Here is a 19,110-nt window from a genome sequence, read left to right as displayed (position 1 = left end):
ATGATGTGTGCAGTATGGAGGATAGTCACAGCATACAGGGTGAGGGTATGATGTGTGCAGTATGGAGGATAGTCACAGCATACAGGGTGAGGGTATGTAGGATAGTCACAGCATACAGGGTGAGGGTATGGAGGATAGTCACAGCATACAGGGTGAGGGTATGGAGGATAGTCACAGCATACAGGGTGAGGGTATGATGTGTGTAGTATGGAGGATAGTCACAGCATACAGGGTGAGGGTATGATGTGTGCATTGTGGAGGATAGTCACAGCATACAGGGTTGAGAGTATGATGTGTGTAGTATGGTGGATAGTCACAGCATACAGGGTGAGGGTATGATGTGTTCAGTATGGAGGATAGTCACAGCATACAGGGTGAGGGTAAGATGTGTGCAGTATGGAGGATGGTCACAGCATACAGGGTGAGGGTATGATGTGTGCAGTATGGAGGATAGTCACAGCATACAGGGTGAGTGTATGATATGTGCAATATGGTGTTTAGTCACAGCTTACAGGGTTGAGAGTATGATGTGGGTAGTATGGAGGATAGTCACAGCATACAGGGTCAGGGTATGATGTGTGCAGTATAGAGGATAGTCACAGCATACAGGGTGAGGGTATGATGTGTGCAGTATGGAGGATAGTCACAGCATACAGGGTGAGGGTATGATGTGTGTAGTATGGAGGATAGTTACAGCATACAGGTTGAGGGTATGATGTGTGCAGTATGGAGGATAGTCACAGCATACAGGGTGAGGGTATGGAGGATAGTCACAGCATACAGGGTGAGGGTATGGAGGATAGTCACAGCATACAGGGTGAGGGTATGGAGGATAGTCACAGCATACAGGGTGAGGGTATGATGTGTGCAGTGTGGAGGATAATCACAGCATACAGGGTTGAGAGTATGATGTGTGTAGTATGGTGGATAGTCACAGCATACAGGGTGAGGGTATGATGTGTGCAGTATGGAGGATAGTCACAGCATACAGGGTGAGGGTATGATGTGTGCAGTATGGAGGATAGTCACAGCATACAGGGTGAGGGTAAGATGTGTGCAGTATGGTGGATAGTCACAGCATACAGGGTGAGTGTATGATATGTGCAATATGGTGTTTAGTCACAGCTTACAGGTTGACGGTATGATGTGTGCAGTTTGGAGGATATTCACAGCATACACTGTGAGGGTATGGAGGATAGTCACAGCATAGAGGGTGAGGGTATGGAGGATAGTCACAGCATAGAGGGTGAGGGTATGGAGGATAGTCACAGCATACAGGGTGAGGGTATGATGTGTGCAGTGTGGAGGATAGTCACAGCATTCAGGGTGAGGATATGATGTGTGCTGTATAGAGGATAGTCACAGCATACAGGGTGAGGGTATGGAGGATAGTCACAGCATAGAGGGTGAGGGTATGGAGGATAATCACAGCATAGAGGGTGAGGGTATGGAGGATAGTCACAGCATACAGGGTGAGGATATGTAGGATAGTCACAGCATACAGGGTGAGGGTATGGTGGATAGTCACAGCATACAGGGTGAGGTTATGATGTGTGCAGTATGGAGGATAGTCACAGCATACCGGGTGAGGGTTTGATGTGTGCAGTATGGAGGATTGTCACAGCATACTGGATGAGGGTATGGAGGATAGTCACAGCATACATTTTGAGGGTCTGGAGGATAGTCACAGCATACAGGGTGAGGGTATGATGTGTGCAGTGTGGAGAATAGTTGCAGCATACAGGGTGAGTGTTATGAATGAGTCACCGGAGGAGGAGAAAACAAAAATAGAAGCTAAGTCCAGAAAACCAGAGAGGTTGGTAGCTATCGGATTGCAGACCCCTGATCCTATTCACCACAACTAACAGTAGCCATGGGGGGTTCCTACGGTGCCCTAGACCCCTCGTCACAGCCGGAGAACTACATAAGCCTAAAGAAGGAAAGGGGAAATCTAAACTGCCCCAGAGCCATCCCCAAAGCAATAGACAGCCCCCAACATGTATTGTCGGTGAAAAACAGATGAAAACACAAACACAGACAGAAAGACAGGCTGAGCAAACGATGGGGCCCAACTAACTAGATAGGACAGGACAGAAAAGATGCTGGCTGCAATCCGCAAAAAACCCTACCAAAAATGTCCCAACCGTCTGATAGGGAAAAAGGCCCTGAAGTCGCTAGACTTCAAAATCACTATATCAGCACTCAGGTATATTCTGAAAACAGAGCAAAGAGATCAACTGATCAGAGATAAAAATGGAATGCAGCCAGTCCCAACCAGGACTGGCTGAATACAAACACTAAAGAAACCAGACAAAATCTCATGGAATAATAGCAGGGCAAAAACTTAGCTTTTAGTAGACAGGAACTAAGCTTGATGCAAGAGGTCAGAGCAGAAAGGATCACCAGCGGCCCTGCAGGGCGTCGGCTGCCTTATATCCACTCAGAAATTCCAGATGTCCAATCACACTCCGCCTGTTCAGATGACAGGTTCTTCCCATCCCAATCAGTTTCACTACCTCTCTTCACCAGCAGAGCGAGTTCATCAGACATCAAAGGTGAAGGGGAGAATGAACTCACAACAGGTGAGGGTATGATGTGTGGAGGATAGTCACAGCATACAGGGTGAGAGTATGATGTGTGTAGTATGGAGGATAGTCACAGCATACAGGGTGAGGGTATGATATGTGCAGTTTGGAGGATATTCACAGTATACAGGGTGAGGGTATGATGTGTGCAGTATGGAGGATAGTCACAGCATACAGGGTGAGGGTATGGAGGATAGTCACAGCATACACTGTGAGGGTATGGAGGATAGTCACAGCATTGAGGGTGAGGGTGTAACGGGGTCTACTAAGCTGGAGTACCTCTTTCAGTACCACCCCGTGTTTTCGGAGGTCCGCTCTGCTTTGGCAGGAGTCTGAATGAAGGACGCTGGCTGGAATTCCTGGGTTACATGGGCGCATATAAAAGATCACTGCTTCTCCACGTATTTCCAGTGTGACAACACTTTACTCACAGGACACAGAATATATCACTCAGATACAGAGGGCCGGCCAATAGAAAAGCTGCAGGCCAGACATGCATTACAAAAGTCGCAGGTGGCCGGAGCCTGCTGATGTTTACTGTGGGAATTACAAAGGTGGGGGGAGGGCGGACGCTGATGCATTAGGGACATGTATCTTATATAGAACCTATTATATATACATATAACTGGACAACATATTCCGGGTGCTGAGTGGTTCTGTAACACGTAACATGGCTTCCCCTTTTCAGCGACGCGATCGGCATACACAGTCTGATCCTCAACGGATCGGTTTGGGGATGACAGAAGTTTATGGGGTTGGTACAAGTTACGTTTGTCGACTTAGTCCATCGGCGTTACCGTTTTGTTTGCCGGGTCTGTGGTGGATGGTGAAGTCCAGAGGTTGTAGGGCTAAACTTAACCGCAGCAATCTGGCGTTGTCTCCAGAGACCCGATTAAGCCAGACTAGGGGATTATAGTCCGTTATGAGGGAAAACTGTCGTCCATACAAATATGGTTGCAACTTCTTGCGTGCCCATACTACCGCCAGGCACTCCTTCTCGATGGCTGCATAGCTTACTTCACGGGGCTGTAATTTCCGACTCAGGTAAGCTACCAGGTGTTCTTGGCCATCCGGCCCGACTTGGCTCAGTACTGCCCCCAATCCAAACATAGAAGCGTCTGTGTGAACCAGGAAACGTTTAGTTGGGTCGGGTTCGGCCAATACAGGGGTATTGGTGAGGGTGTCCTTTAGTTGGCGGAAGGCTTCCTCACACTCTGAGGTCCAGGTTACCTGGCGGGGTTGGTTCTTACGGGTCAGATCAGTGAGGGACTTGGCTATGCTGCTGTAATTGGGAACGAATTTCCTGTAATACCCCGCTGTCCGTAGAAACGCCATGACCTGGGTTTTAGTGCGTGGTATAGGCCACTTGGCTATGGCCTCAATCTTGGCTGGTTCTGGTCACTGTTTCCCACTTCCCACCCAATGTCCTAAATACTGAACCTCTGCTTTGCCCACGTGACACTTGTTTGGGTTCAGGGTGATTCCGGCCTGGTGGATCCTGTCCAATACTGTCTCTAGGTGATTTAGATGCTCTTCCCATGTCGCACTGTAGATGGCGATGTCGTCCAGGTAGGCACAAGCATAGTCCTGGAGACCATCCAAAAGCCGGTCAGCCAGCCTTTGGAAGGTCGCCGGGGCATAACTCAAAACTGGATTAAGCCGAACGGGGTGACAAATGCCGACTTGGGAATAGCGTCAGGACTAAGGGGAATCTGCCAGTAGCCTTTGCATAGATCGATGGTGGTCAAATACTTTGCCCCCGCCAGCCGGTCTAACAACTCATCCACACGCGGCATGGGGTATGCATCCGTCACTGTTTTCTCATTGAGCTTACGATAGTCTACACAAAACCGTGTAGTCCCATCCTTCTTGGGCACTAACGCTACGGGGGATGCCCAGAGACTATATGACTCTTCAATGACCCCTAAACGCAACATCTCTTGTATCTCTTGTCGCATCCCCTCTCGTACAGACTCAGGGACGCGGAAGAGGTTTTGTCGCAGGGGGGTCTGATCCTGGGTCTCAACCTTGTGTTGTGCCAGGCGAGTGTACCCCGGTCTCTCTGAAAACATCCTCTGTCACAGCCTCAACAACGCCTCGGCCTGCTGTCTCTCCCGGGGGCTTAGGTCTTCACCCAAGTTTGCCTGGTCCCATGTTTTAGACTGACTCCTTTCCCCTAAGACATCCGGCAAGGGAAGTCCGACTAAATCCTCTGCTTCAGGTGCACAGATGGCCACTACCTCTTCAGGGCGCTCCCGGTAGGGCTTCAGCATATTCACGTGGAACATGCGGATAACCCTGGGGTCGTCACAATCGGCGACATTGTAGGTTGTGTCGGCTATTTTCCCCACTACCTGTTAGGGCCCCTGCCATGCAGCTTGAAACTTATTCTGCTTAGTAGGCTCTAACACCAGGACCTTCTGTCCTATTTCCAAAGTGCGCTCTCTGGCCCTCTGATCGTACCATACGCGCTGGCGCCGCTGGGTCACCTGCAGGTTCACACGTACAACCTGGGTCAGCTCCTGTAGGCGGTCCCGGAATTCTAGCACATAGGGTACAATAGGTACCCCTTCTATGAGGCCCTCACCCTCCCAGTGTTCCAGCACTAAGTCTAGGGTCCCCTTACCCGTCTCCCGTATACCAGCTCAAACGGGGAGAACCCCGTGGATTCTTGGGGCATCTCCCGATAGGCAAACAGGAGGTGTGGCAAGAATTTCTCCCTGTCCCGGTAGGTCCTGGTAAAAGTCCCAATGAGCTGTTTTAATGTCCCGTTAAAGAGTTCACACAACCCATTGGTTTGCGGGTGGTACGGAGCGCTTCTAATGGACTTTACGCCGCACAGCTTCCACAGTTGGTTGGTCACCTCTGCTGTAAACTGGGTACCCTGGTCCGAGATAATCTCCCGGGGAAATCCAACCCGTGAGAAAACCTGGAGCAGGGCGGCCGCCACCATCTCTGCCAGTATGTTAGGTAACGCAACCGCATCTGGATACCGTGTGGCATAATCTACCACTGTCAATATATACCTTTTCCCGGACTGACTCGGTTTGGCTAACGGCCCTATCAGATCGACCGCTACTCGGCTCAATGGTTCCTCCACAATAGGGAGGGGGCGTAATTTGGCCTTGCATCGATCCCCCCTCTTGCAAATGCGCTGACAACTATCATAGGTCTGGCAGTACTGACGAACATCATAGGTTACCCCCGGCCAAAAGAAGTTTTATGTCAGACGATGCCTGGTGCGACTGACGCCGAAGTGCCCGGCCAAGGGTATATCATTAGAGATTCGCAGTAACTCCTGCCTATACTTCTTGGGAACTACCAGCTGTTGTTTTATAGTGGGGCTCGTCCCTGTGTGCTGCTGCTCTCTGATCCGGTAGAGGAGTCCCTGTTTCCATACAAACTGTTCCCCTTCCAGTACTCCTCTCCCCTCCTGTGTCTTCCCACGATATCCCTCTAATGAAGGATCCTCAAGTAACTCCCTCTTAAATTCATCTGGGGTGACCCAAGAAATGTGTCTGGCTATGGGAATATGTGTAGGGCTGGGATGTCTTACCTGGGCCTCCTCTGAGTGTGAGTCTGCCTCCGCAGCTCAAGCTTGTCTCCGGGTGGTCACAGGATAGGTCTCAGCCAGAGGGGCCACCGAGAATGCAGACAAAATGGGCCCCAAGTCATTTCCCAGCAAGACGTCTGCAGGCAAATCCTCCATCAAGCCGACCTCAACAAGGCCATCACCGACTCCCCAGTTCAGGTGAATCCTGGCAGTGGGCAGTCGATGTATAGCTCCCCCTGCTACATGGACAGCCACTGTCCGGTCCGTCTTCTCTTGGTCCCGGACGAGATGAGGCTTCACATGGGTCAAAGTTGCCCCAGAATCTCTTCGTGCCTGCATACGTTTCCCATTAACCCACACGACCTGTCGATGCTGTTGTCGATTATCTGCCCGGTCTGCCTGCACGGGGTCTACTTCATGCAGCTCTTCCTCCATCTCTTACACCCCTTGGTTAGTCGTAGCCCCCAATGCCGGGTCAGCTGCGCCTTGGTAGCAGTGTACAGCAGCCCGGCTGAAGGTAGCTGTTCATGCCTTTGGCCACTGGGTATGCTGAGTCCGGTTGGGACATTGTCTTTGCAGGTGGCCCAGCTGACGACTGGTGTGGCATTGCGCCCCAGGGGGACTGTGGTAGGCCGGGTTTCTAGCTGGTCCCCCTACAATCTTCGGTGGTTTGGGGCCCTCCAGGTCCATGTGCGGGCCCCTAGTGACCACCTTTGATCCAGACAACTGCAGCCTCCTGGCATGATGATGTTCATCGGCTAGACGAGCGGCTTCCTCAAGAGTCGTTGGTCGCCTGTCCCAAAGCAATTCCTGTGTCTCGGGGTTTAGTCCATTAAAGAATTGTTCTAACAGGAAGAGCAGGAGGACGTCCTCCTTAGTTGTTGCTTGGCTCCCTTGTACCCACTGTAGCAGTGACCGCCGTAATTTACAGGCCCATTCAGCGTGGGTATCGGTTACGCGTTTTATAAGTCCGCGGAACTTTTGGCGGTATGCCTCTGGTGTCAGCACATACCGGGCCAAGAACGCTTCTTTGATCCGCTCATAGTCCATACAGTCTTCATCAGGTACCGTGCGATAGGCGTCCGCTGCCCGGCCTGTCAGCTTGCTGGCCAGAATCTGAACCCGTTCCTCCAGCTCACTTGATGAAGGGCACACTGCCGCTCAAAGTCCTGCAGAAAGCCATCAATGTCTTCCTCTGCCTCCCCCAACTGTCGGAAGGCATTATACTGGATCTTTTTGTGGCTTACTGTTGAAGGTACCTGGTCGAAGGCCAGAGCTCCCCCTGCTCGCTGACTCTCCTCTCTCCGCTCTGCCATCTCCATCTTGGCCAGCTCCACTTTGGTCCGCTCTGCCACATCCATCTTGGCTAGCTCTATCCTGGTCCGCTCGGCCATCTTTTCCTTCAGATCAGTACACACATCAGCCATCACCTCTCGTATGATCTCTACTGCAGGGTTTGGGCCATAGAACACCAGTCTGTTCTTTACCTCCCTCTGGAATTCGGTCTCCTCCACATTCACATTGGGGGGCGCTGCACTGTCGTGTTCCATGATGGCTGCTATCAAATCCGCTTTTGTTTTGTTGCTGGCGATCAACCCTCGGGCTTCCACCAGATCTTTTAATGTATTCCTCTTTAACTTCTGGTAGTTATTTTCCATTCATTCCTTTCCTTCTGTAGAAGGGGTATCATATCCCGCTGCTGCCACCAGAGTAACGGGGTCTACCAAGCTGGAGTACCTCTTTCAGTACCACCCCGTGTTTTCGTAGGTCCGCTTTGCTTTGGCTGGAGTCTGAATGAATGACGCTGGCTGGAATTCCTTGGTTACATGGGCGCATATAAAAGATCACTGCTTCTCCATGTATTTCCAGTCTGACAACACTTTACTCACAGGACACAGAATATATCACACAGATACAGAGGGCCGGCCAATAGAAAAGCGTCAGGCCAGACATGCATTGCAAAAGCAGCAGGTGGCCGGAGCCTGCGTATGTTTACTGTGGGAATTACAAAGGTGGGGGGAGGGCGGACACTGCTGATACATTAGGGACATGCATCTCACATAGAACCTATTATACATACATATAACTGCACAACATATTCTGGGTGCTGAGTGGTCCTGTAGCACGTAACAGAGGGTATGGAGGATAGTCACAGCATACAGGGTGAGGGTATGGAGGATAGTCACAGCATAGCGGGTGATAAGTTACCGTCTGAATTCTTCCTTTCTGTAGGAATTACTGGGACGGTCACTATGGACAAAAACAACGACCGCAATACAGACTTTGATCTGTGGACAATGGCCGATCACGACAGCGGTGTCTTCAGGGTGAGATCTCATTGTTTCTCTTCTTAACGATCATTTATATGATATGATTTGTAGCAAGAGAGGTTAACGCCTTCACTCCCAGACGGTTTTTACCATTCTGGTCAGTGACCCCTTATGTGGTAATAACTCTGGATCCCAGTGATTCTCAGATTATTCTTTGTGACATTTTGAACATTATTTTAGTGGTAAATTTACGTCGATATGATTTATGTTTATTCATGAAATGTGGAAAATTTGACAAAACTTGAAAATTTTTCAGTCTTCAATTTTTTTTATTTTGATGCCCTTAAATCAGAGTCGTGTCCCATAAAATCATTCCGGTGATACATAACATTTCCCACCTGTCTACTTTACATCAGAATCATTTTTGAAACATTGTTTTTGTTAAGAAGTTATAAGGGTTAAAAATGTCACAATGATTTCTCATTTTTCCAACTAAATTTTGAAAACCATTTTTTAGGGACCACCTCACACTTGATGGAACTTTGAAGGGTCTATATAATAGAAAATACCCAAACGTGACACTATTCCAAAAACTGCCCCCCTCAAGGTGCTCAACACCACATTCAAGAAGAACTAAAGTAAAGTGTAAGGAAACATGATAATTATTCCCACCAAAAGATTGATTTAGCCTCAAATTTTGCACTTTCAAAAGCGTAATAGGAGAAAATGGACCCTACAATATGTTGTGCAATTTCTCCTCAGTATGACAATATCCTACACGTAATCTGGAAGGAGCTCCATATTGTAGTGCAGATTTTTCTGTTATGGTTTCCGGGTGCCTTGTGACATTGGCAGAGCCCCCGAGGTGCCAGAACCTCCGAACCCCCCATAAATGATGTCATTTTACAAACTACAGGGTGGGCCATTTATAAAGTTGGATCCAAAGTGGCCGAATTCAAAATGGCTACCATGGTCACCACCCATCTCAAAATTGTTTCCCCCTCCCATATACTAATGTGCCACCCAGGACGTTGATATCACCAACCATTCCCATTTTATATGGGTGTGTCCATATAAGCGGCCCACCCTGTACACCTTTAAATAAATTCATCTATGGGTGCAAGGATCATATTGACACCACAGGGGGGTCACAGAGTTTTATACTACTGGCAGTGAAAAAATAATACTTCAATTTTTACCACAATAATTTTGTTTTAGCCCCAAATGGTTAAAAATGGCCCCAGAGTTTGTCCCACAATTTCTGATGAACGTGGCAATATCCCATATGTGGCCGTACAGTACTGCTTAGCTATACAGAGAGACCCGGGAGGAACGCAGCGCTATTTGACTCTCAAAGAGCAAATTATTGTAGAATAGTTTGCAGACTCCATATACAGAGCCACTGAGCGACACGAGCAGAATCCGCTCTCAAGTGACCCCATTTTGGAAATTACCCCCTCTGGAATTTTATCTAGCGGTGTGCTGACAATTTTTAATCCATTGGTGTTTTATGAAAAATAAGCTTTAGTGGATGTTGCTGAGTGAAAACTGCAAATCTGCTATTGCAGTGCCCATACGTTGTAGTGCTTAGTACATTGCAGTGCCCATACGTTGTAGTACTTAGTACATTGCAGTGCCCATACATTGTAGTACTTAGTACATTGTAGTACCCATACGTTGTAGTACTTAGTACATTGCAGTGCCCATACATTGTAGTACTTAGTACATTGCAGTGCCCATACGTTGTAGTACTTAGTACATTGTAGTACCCATATGTTGTAGTACTTAGTACATTGCAGTGCCCATACGTTGTAGTGCGTTGTAGTGTCCATACGTTGTAGTACGTTGTAGTGCACGGTACATTGTAGTACCCATACATTGTAGTACTTAGTACATTGCAGTGCCCATACGTTGTAGTACTTAGTACATTGCAGTGCCCATACGTTGTAGTACTTAGTACATTGTAGTACCCATATGTTGTAGTACTTAGTACATTGCAGTGCCCATACGTTGTAGTGCGTTGTAGTGTCCATGCGTTGTAGTACGTTGTACTGCACGGTACATTGTAGTACCCATACATTGTAGTACTTAGTACATTGCAGTGCCCATACGTTGTAGTACTTAGTACATTGCAGTGCCCATATGTTGTAGTACCCATACATTTTAGTACTTAGTACATTGTAGTACCCATACGTTGTAGTACTTAGTACATTGCAGTGCACATACGTTGTAGCGCTTAGTACATTGCAGTGCCCATACATTGTAGTGCGTTGTAGTGTCCATACATTGTAGTACGTTGTAGTGTCCATACGTTGTAGCGCACGGTACATTGTAGTATCCATACATTGTAATACTTAGTACACTGCAGTGCCCATACGTTGTAGTGCACGGTACATTGTAGTACCCATACATTTTACTTTGTACATTGCAGTGCCCATACTTTGTAGTGCTCAGTACATTGAAGTGCCCATACGTTGTAGTACATTGTAGTGTCCATACGTTGTAGTGCTCGGTACTTTGCAGTGCCCATATGTTGTAGTACATTGTAGTGTCCATACGTTGTAATGCACGGTACATTGTAGTGCCAATATGTTGTATTGCCCCGTACATTGCAGTGCCCATACGTTGTAATGCTTAGTACATTGTAGTGCCCATACATTGTAGTGATTAGTTAATTGCAGTGCCCATATGTTGTAGTGCACGGTACATTGCACTGCCCATACGTTGTAGTACATTGTAGTGTCCATACGTTGTAGTGCATGGTACATTGCTGTGCCCATACGTTGTAGTGCTCAGTACATTGCAGTGCCCATACATTGTAGTACATTGCAGTACTCATATGTTGTAGTACATTGTAGTGTCTATACGTTGTAGTGAACGGTACATTGTAGTGCCCATACGTTGTAGTGCTCAGTACATTGCAGTGCCCATACATTGTAGTGCTCAGTACATTCTAGTGCCCATACGTTCTAGTACATTGCAGTGCCCATACGTTGTAGTACATTGTAGTGCCCATACGTTGTAGTGCACGGTGCATTGCAGTGCCCATACGTTGTAGTGCTCATTACATTGCAGTGCCCATACGTTGTAGTACATTGCAGTGCTCATATGTTGTAGTACATTGTAGTGTCCATACGTTGTAGTGCACGGTACATTGTAGTGCCCATACATTGTATTGCCCCGTACATTGCAGTGCCCATATGTTGTATTGCCCCGTACATTGCAGTGCCCATATGTTGTAGTGCTTAGTACATTGCAGTGCCCATACGTTGTAGTGCTCAGTACATTGCAGTGCCCATACGTTGTAGTACATTGCAGTGCCCATACGTTGTAGTACATTGCAGTGCCCATACGTTGTAGTACATTGCAATGCCCATACGTTGTAGTACTTAGTACATTGCAGTGCCCATACATTGTAGTACTTAGTACATTGCAGTGCCCATGCATTGTAGTACTTAGTACATTGCAGTGCCCATATGTTGTAGCGCTTAGTACATTGCAGTGCCCATACGTTGTAGTGCTTAATACATTGCAGTGCCCATACATTGTAGTACTTAGTACATTGCAGTGCCCATACGTTGTAGTACTTAGTACATTGCAGTGCCCATACGTTGTAGTACTTAGTACATTGCAGTGCCCATACGTTGTAGTACTTAGTACATTGCAGTGCCCATACGTTGTAGTACTTAGTACATTGCAGTGCCCATGCGTTGTGGTACTTAGTACATTGCAGTGCCCATGCATTGTAGTACTTAGTACATTGTAGTACCCATACATTGTAGTACTTAGTACATTGCAGTGCCCATACGTTGTAGTGCTCAGTACATTGTAGGGCCCATACGTTGTTGTGCTCGGTACATTGCAGTGTCCATAAGTTGTAGTACATTGCAGTGCCCATAAGTTGTAGTACATTGCAGTGCCCATATGTTGTAGTACATTGTAGTGTCCATACGTTGTAGTGCACGGTACATTGTAGTGCCCATACGTTGTATTGCCCGTACATTGCCGTGCCCATACGTTGTAGTGCTTAGTTAATTGCAGTGCCCATACGTTGTAGTGCATGGTACATTGCAGTGCCCATACGTTGTAGTGCATTGTAGTGTCCATACGTTGTAGTGCACAGTACATTGCAGTGCCCATACGTTGTAGTGCTCAGTACATTGCAGTGCCCATACGTTGTAGTACATTGCAGTGCTCATATGTTGTAGTACATTGTAGTGTCCATACGTTGTAGTGAACGGTACATTGTAGTGCCCATACGTTGTAGTGCTCAGTACATTGCAGTGCCCATACATTGTAGTGCTCAGTACATTCTAGTGCCCATACATTGTAGTGCATGGTACATTGTAGTGCCCATACGTTGTTTTGCCCCGTACATTGCAGTGCCCATACGTTGTAGTGCACATTACATTGCAGTGCCCATACGTTGTAGTGCACAGTACATTGCATTGCCCATACATTGTAGTGCACATACGTTGTTTTGCATTTGCAATCCCCATACATTGTAGCGCTTAGTACATTACAGTGCCCAAACATTGTAGTGCACAGTACATTGCAGTGCCCATACATTGTAGTGCACAGTACATTGCAGGGCCCATACGTTGTATTGCCCCGTACATTGTAGTGCACGGTACATTGTAGTGCTTAGTACGTTGTAGTGCACGGTACATTGTAGTGCTTAGTACATTGTAGTGCACGGTACATTGCAGGGCCCATACGTTGTATTGCCCCGTACATTGTAGTGCATGGTACATTGTAGTGCTTAGTACATTGTAGTGCACAGTACATTGCAGGGCCCATACGTTGTATCGCCCCGTACATTGTAGTGCATGGTACATTGTAGTGCTTAGTACATTGTAGTGCACAGTACATTGCAGAGCCCATACGTTGTATTGCATGGTACATTGTAGTGCTTAGTACATTGTAGTGCACAGTACATTGCAGGGCCCATACGTTGTATTGCCCCGTACATTGTAGTGCACGGTACATTGTAGTGCTTAGTACATTGTAGTGCACGGTACATTGTAGTGCTCAGTACATTGTAGAGCTTAGTACATTGCAGTGCCTGTACATTGTAGTACCCAAGACATTGTAATGCTTAGTACATTGTAGTGCCCAATATGTTGTTGTGCCCAGTACATTGCAGTGTACTTACCCATCTTTCCAGACTCCTCTCTTTTACTCTTCCTACATCCAGAGTCCTGTGTCCAGTCTCTTCTCTTATCTCCATACACTTCTCTTTACACCTCCCTCCAGACTCCTCTCTTTCACCCTTTCTCTGTCAAAACTCCTCTGTGTCTTTCTCCCTCCAGTCTCTTCTCATCTTACCTCCATACTCTTTACACCTCCCTCCTGGTTCCTCTTTTTCACTCTTCCTTCGTCCAGAGTCCTTTGTGTCCTTCTCACTCCAGATTCCTCTCTGTTCTTCACCTTCCTACAGGCTCCTCTCTCCAGACCCCTATTTCTCCTCCATTCAGACTTTCTCCTCATTTCAGACTTTTTTCTCTCCTTCTCCTTCCTCCTGCTTACATACTCTCTTGTCTCCTCCTTTCAAAGTGCATGTTCAACATGCTCTTCTCCTCTCTCCAGGCTCCTCTGCTCTTCTCCTCCCTCCTGACTCCTCCATGTTCTCTTCCCTGCAGATTCTGCTCTCTCCTCCTCCCTTCAGACTCCACTTTTTCTTTCTATTTCTCTCCTCTCTCCTCTTACTTCTCTCTTTTCTTTCTTCTCCTCCCCCAGACTCCTTTCTCTTCTCCCCATTCCAGACTCCGCTCTCTCCTCCTCACTGCAGACTTCTCTCTCCTTCCTTGCTTCAGACTCCTCTCTCTCTTCCTTCATACAGACTCCTCTCTTTTCCTTCCTCCAGACTCCTCTCGCTCTTGTTTCTTCCAGACTCTCCTTGATCTTCCTTCTTCCAGACTCCTCTTGATCTTCCTTCTTCCAGACTTCTCTCGCTCTTTCTTCCTCCAGACTCCTCTTGCTCTTCCTTCCTCCAGACTCCTCTCGCTCTTCCTTCCTCCAGACTCCTCTCGCTCTTCCTTCCTCCAGACTCCTCTCGCTCTTCCTTCCTCCAGACTCCTCTCGCTCTTCCTTCCTCCAGACTCCTCTCGCTCTTCCTTCCTCCAGACACCTCTCGCTCATCCTTCCTACAGACTCCTCTCGCTCTTCCTTCCTCCAGACTCCTCTCGCTCTTGCTTAATCCAGACTCCTCTCTCTCTTTCTTCCTCCAGATGCCTCTCTTCCTTCTTCCAGATGCCTCTCTCTCTTCCTTCCTCCAGATATCTCTTCCTTCCTCCAGATGTCTCTCTTCCTTCCACCAGATGCCTCCTTCTATTACTTCCTCGATATGCCGCTCTTTCTTCCTCCAGACGTCTCTCTCTCCTTCTTCCTCCAGACTCCTCTCGCTCTTCCTTCCTCCAGACTCCTCTCGCTCTTCCTTCCTCCAGACTCCTCTCGCTCTTCCTTCCTCCAGACTCCTCTCGCTCTTCCTTCCTCCAGACTCCTCTCGCTCTTCCTTTTTCCAGACGCTTCTCGCTCTTCCTTCCTTCAGACTCTTCACTCTTCCTTCCTCCAGACACCTCTCTCTCTTCTTTCCTCCAGACACCGCTCTCTTATTTCCTCCAGACACCTCTCCCTCTTCCTTCCTCTGGACTCTTCTCTCTCTTCCTTCCTCCAGATGCCTCTCTATTACTTCCTCCATATGCCTCTTTCTCTTTCTTCCTCAGACGTCTCTATCTCTCTCCTCCTTCTTCCAGATGCCTCTCTCTCCTCCTTCTTCCAGATGCCTCTCTCTCCTCCTTCTTCCAGATGCCTCTCTCTCCTCCTTCTTCCAGACGCCTCTCTCTTTCCTCCTTCCAGACGCCTCTCTTTCCTCCTTTCTCCAGGCTTCTCTCTCCTTCTTCCTCCAGATTCCTCTTGCTCCTCCTTTCTCCAGACTCCTGTTTTTATTTATGCCTCCAGATTATTCTGTCTCCTCCATCTAAACGCTTCTTTTCCCTCTTTTTTTCTCTCATTTCTCTCTTCTCCCACCAGACTCCTCTCCTTTCCCTCCAGACTTTTCCTTGCTCCAGACTTCTCTCTCTCCCTTCCTCCAGAGTTCTCTCTCTGCTCCTTTTTCCAGACTCCTCTTTTTTTCTCCTTCCTCCAGACTCCACTCTCTCTCTTCCTTCCTACAGGCTCCTTTCTTTTCCTTCCTCCAGACACCTCTCTTTTTCCAGACTCCTCTCGCTCTTCTATCCTCCAGACTCCTGTTTTTACTTATCCCTCCAGATTATTCTGTCCCTCTAGGCCCCCCTTTCCCCCCTCTCTTTTCTCTCTTTTCTCTCTTCTCCTCCCTCCAGGCTCCTCTCGTTCTTCTTCCGTAAAGCTCCTCTTTTCTCCTCATCCTCCAAGACTCATCTGTTGTCCTCCTCCCTCCAGACTTTTCTCCCTTTTTCTTGCTCCAGACTCCTTTCTCTTCCTTCCTCCTGACTCCTCTCTCTGCTCCTTTTCCCAGAATCCTCTTTTTTCTCCTCCCTCCAAACTCATTTCTCTCTTCTCTTCCCTTGAGACTCCTCTTCCGTGCTCCAGACTCTTCTCTCTCCTCCTTCCTCCAGACTCTTCTCTCCTCCTTCCTCCAGACTTCACTCTCTCCAGACTCATCCTTTCTCCCTCCCTCCAGACTCCTCATTTCTCTCTTCTCTTCCCTTGAGACTCCTCTTCCTTGCTCCAGACTCTTCTCTCTTTTCCATCCTCTCTCTCCTCCTTCCTCCAGACTCTTCCCTCTCCTCCTTCCTCCAGACTCTTCTCTCTCCTCCTTCCTCCAGACTTCTCTCTCTCTACTCCTTTCTCCAGACTCATCCTTTTTCCCTCCCTCCAGACTCCTCATTTCTCTCTTCTCTTCCCTTGAGACTCCTCTTCCTTGCTCCAGACTCTTCTCTCTTTTCCATCCTCTCTCTCCTCCTTCCTCCAGACTCTTCTCTCTCCTCCTTCCTCCAGACTCTTCTCTCTCCTCCTTCCTCCAGACTCTTCTCTCCTCCTTCCTCCAGACTTCTCTCTCTCCAGACTCATCCTTTCTCCCTCCCTCCAGACTCCTCATTTCTCTCTTCTCTTCCCTTGAGACTCCTCTTCCTTGCTCCAGACTCTTCTCTCTCTTTTCCATCCTCTCTCTCCTCCTTCATCCAGACTCTTCCCTCTCCTCCTTCCTCCAGACTCTTCTCTCTCCTCCTTCCTCCAGACTTCTCTCTCTCTACTCCTTTCTCCAGACTCATCCTTTTTCCCTCCCTCCAGACTCCTCATTTCTCTCTTCTCTTCCCTTGAGACTCCTCTTCCTTGCTCCAGACTCTTCTCTCTTTTCCATCCTCTCTCTCCTCCTTCCTCCAGACTCTTCTCTCTCCTCCTTCCTCCAGACTCTTCTCTCTCCTCCTTCCTCCAGACTCTTCTCTCCTCCTTCCTCCAGACTTCTCTCTCTCCAGACTCATCCTTTCTCCCTCCCTCCAGACTCCTCATTTCTCTCTTCTCTTCCCTTGAGACTCCTCTTCCTTGCTCTAGACTCTTCTCTCTCTTTTCCATCCTCTCTCTCCTCCTTCATCCAGACTCTTCCCTCTCCTCCTTCCTCCAGACTCTTCTCTCTCCTCCTTCCTCCAGACTTCTCTCTCTCTACTCCTTTCTCCAGACTCATCCTTTTTCCCTCCCTCCAGACTCCTCATTTCTCTCTTCTCTTCCCTTGAGACTCCTCTTCCTTGCTCCAGACTCTTCTCTTTTCCATCCTCTCTCTCCTCCTTCCTCCAGACTCTTCTCTCTCCTCCTTCCTCCAGACTCTTCTCTCTCCTCCTTTCTCCAGACTTCTCTCTCTCTACTCCTTTCTCCAGACTCATCCTTTTTCCCTCCCTCCAGACTCCTCATTTCTCTCTTCTCTTCCCTTGAGACTCCTCTTCCTTGCTCCAGACTCTTCTCTCTCTTTTCCATCCTCTCTCTCCTCCTTCCTCCAGACTCTTCTCTCTCCTCCTTCCTCCAGACTCTTCTCTCTCCTCCTTCCTCCAGACCTCTCTCTGCTCCTTTCTCCAGACTCATCCTTTTCCCCTCCCTCCAGACTCCTCATTTCTCTCTTCTCTTCCCTTGAGACTTCTCTTCCTTGCTCCAAACTCTTCTCTCTCTTTTCCATCCTCTCTCTCCTCCTTCCTCTAGACTCTTCTCTCTCCTCCTTCCTCCAGACTTCTCTCTCTCTCTGCTCCTTTCTCCAGACTCATCCTATTTCCCTCCCTCCAGACTCCTCATTTCTCTCTTCTCTTCCCTTGAGACTCCTCTTCCTTGCTCCAGACTCTTCTCTCTCTTTTCCATGCTCTCTCTCATCCTTCCTCCAGACTTCTCTCTCTCTGCTCCTTTCTCCAGACTCCTCCTTTTTCCCTCCCTCCAGACTCCTCATTTCTCTCTTCTCTTCCCTTGAGACTCCTCTTCCTTGCTCCAGACTCTTCTCTCTCTTTTCCAGCCTCTCTCTCCTCCTTCCTCCAGACTCTTCTCTCTCCTCCTTCCTCCAGACTCTTCTCTCTCCTCCTTCCTCCAGACTCTTCTCTCTCCTCCTTCCTCCAGACTCTTCTCTCTCCTCCTTCCTCCAGACTTCTCTCTCTCTCTGCTCCTTTTTCCAGGCTCATCCTTTTTCCCTCCCTCCAGACTCCTCATTTCTCTCTTCTCTTCCCTTGAGACTCCTCTTCCTTGCTCCAGACTCTTCTCTCTCTTTTCCATGCTCTCTCTCCTCCTTCCTCCAGATTTCTCTCTCTCTGATCCTTTCTCCAGACTCCCTCCAGACTCCTCATTTCTCTCTTCTCTTCCCTTTAGACTCCTCTTCCTTGCTCCAGACTCTTCTCTCTCTTTTCCATCCTCTCTCTCCTCCTTCCTCCAGACTCTTCTCTCTCCTCCTTCCTCCAGACTTCTCTCTCTCTCTCTGCTCCTTTCTCCAGACTCCTCCTTTTTCCTCCCTCCAGACTCCACATTTCTCTCTTCTCTTCCCTTGAGACTTCTCTTCCTTGCTCCAGACTCTTCTCTCTTTTCCATCCTCTCTCTCCTCCTTCCTCCAGACTCTTCTCTCTCCTCCTTCCTCCAGACTTCTCTCTCTCTGCTCCTTTCTCCAGACCCCTCCTTTTTCCTCCCTCCAGACTCCTCATTTCTCTCTTCTCTTCCCTTGAGACTTCTCTTCCTTGCTCCAGACTCTTCTCTCTCTTTTCCAGCCTCTCTCTCCTCCTTCCTCCAGACTCTTCTCTCTCCTCCTTCCTCCAGACTCTTCTCTCTCCTCCTTCCTCCAGACTTCTCTCTCTCTGCTCCTTTTTCCCTCACTCCAGACTCCTCATTTCCCTCTTCTCTTCCCTTGAGACTTCTCTTCCTTGCTCCAGACTCTTCTCTCTCTTTTCCAGCCTCTCTCTCCTCCTTCCTCCAGACTCTTCTCTCTCCTCCTTCCTCCAGACTTCTCTCTCTCTCTGCTCCTTTCTCCAGACTCCTCCTTTTTCCCTCCCTCCAGACTCCTCATTTCTCTCTTCTCTTCCCTTTAGACTCCTTTTCCTTGCTCCAGACTCTTCTCTCTCTTTTCCATGCTCTCTCTCCTCCTTCCTCCAGACTCTTCTCTCTCCTCCTTCCTTCAGACTTCTCTCTCTGCTCCTTTCTCCAGACTCATCCTTTTTCCCTCCCTCCAGACTCCTCATTTCTCTCTTCTCTTCCCTTGAGACTCCTCTTC

At 48.4% G+C, this 19,110-nt stretch overlaps 1 protein-coding gene across 3 annotated transcripts in view; it reads left to right on the top strand.

Annotated features, from left to right (window-relative positions):
* NPR2 (natriuretic peptide receptor 2) overlaps positions 1-19,110 on the top strand; it is a 390,456-nt gene that overhangs the window by 128,522 nt on the left and 242,824 nt on the right. For all 3 annotated transcript variants that reach the window (XM_073563313.1, XM_073563312.1, XM_073563311.1), the window contains exon 5: positions 8,371-8,465. In XM_073563313.1, the coding sequence (XP_073419414.1) occupies positions 8,371-8,465 (95 nt within the window). The remainder of the gene's footprint in view (positions 1-8,370; positions 8,466-19,110) is intronic.

This window comes from Dendrobates tinctorius, unplaced genomic scaffold (assembly GCF_039654945.1).
Source record: "Dendrobates tinctorius isolate UK_male_01 unplaced genomic scaffold, ASM3965494v1 ptg000386l, whole genome shotgun sequence".
Taxonomy (NCBI): Eukaryota; Metazoa; Chordata; class Amphibia; order Anura; family Dendrobatidae; genus Dendrobates; species Dendrobates tinctorius.
Note: the sequence above shows the minus strand (reverse complement) of the source record. Positions and strands in the feature narration are given on the sequence as shown.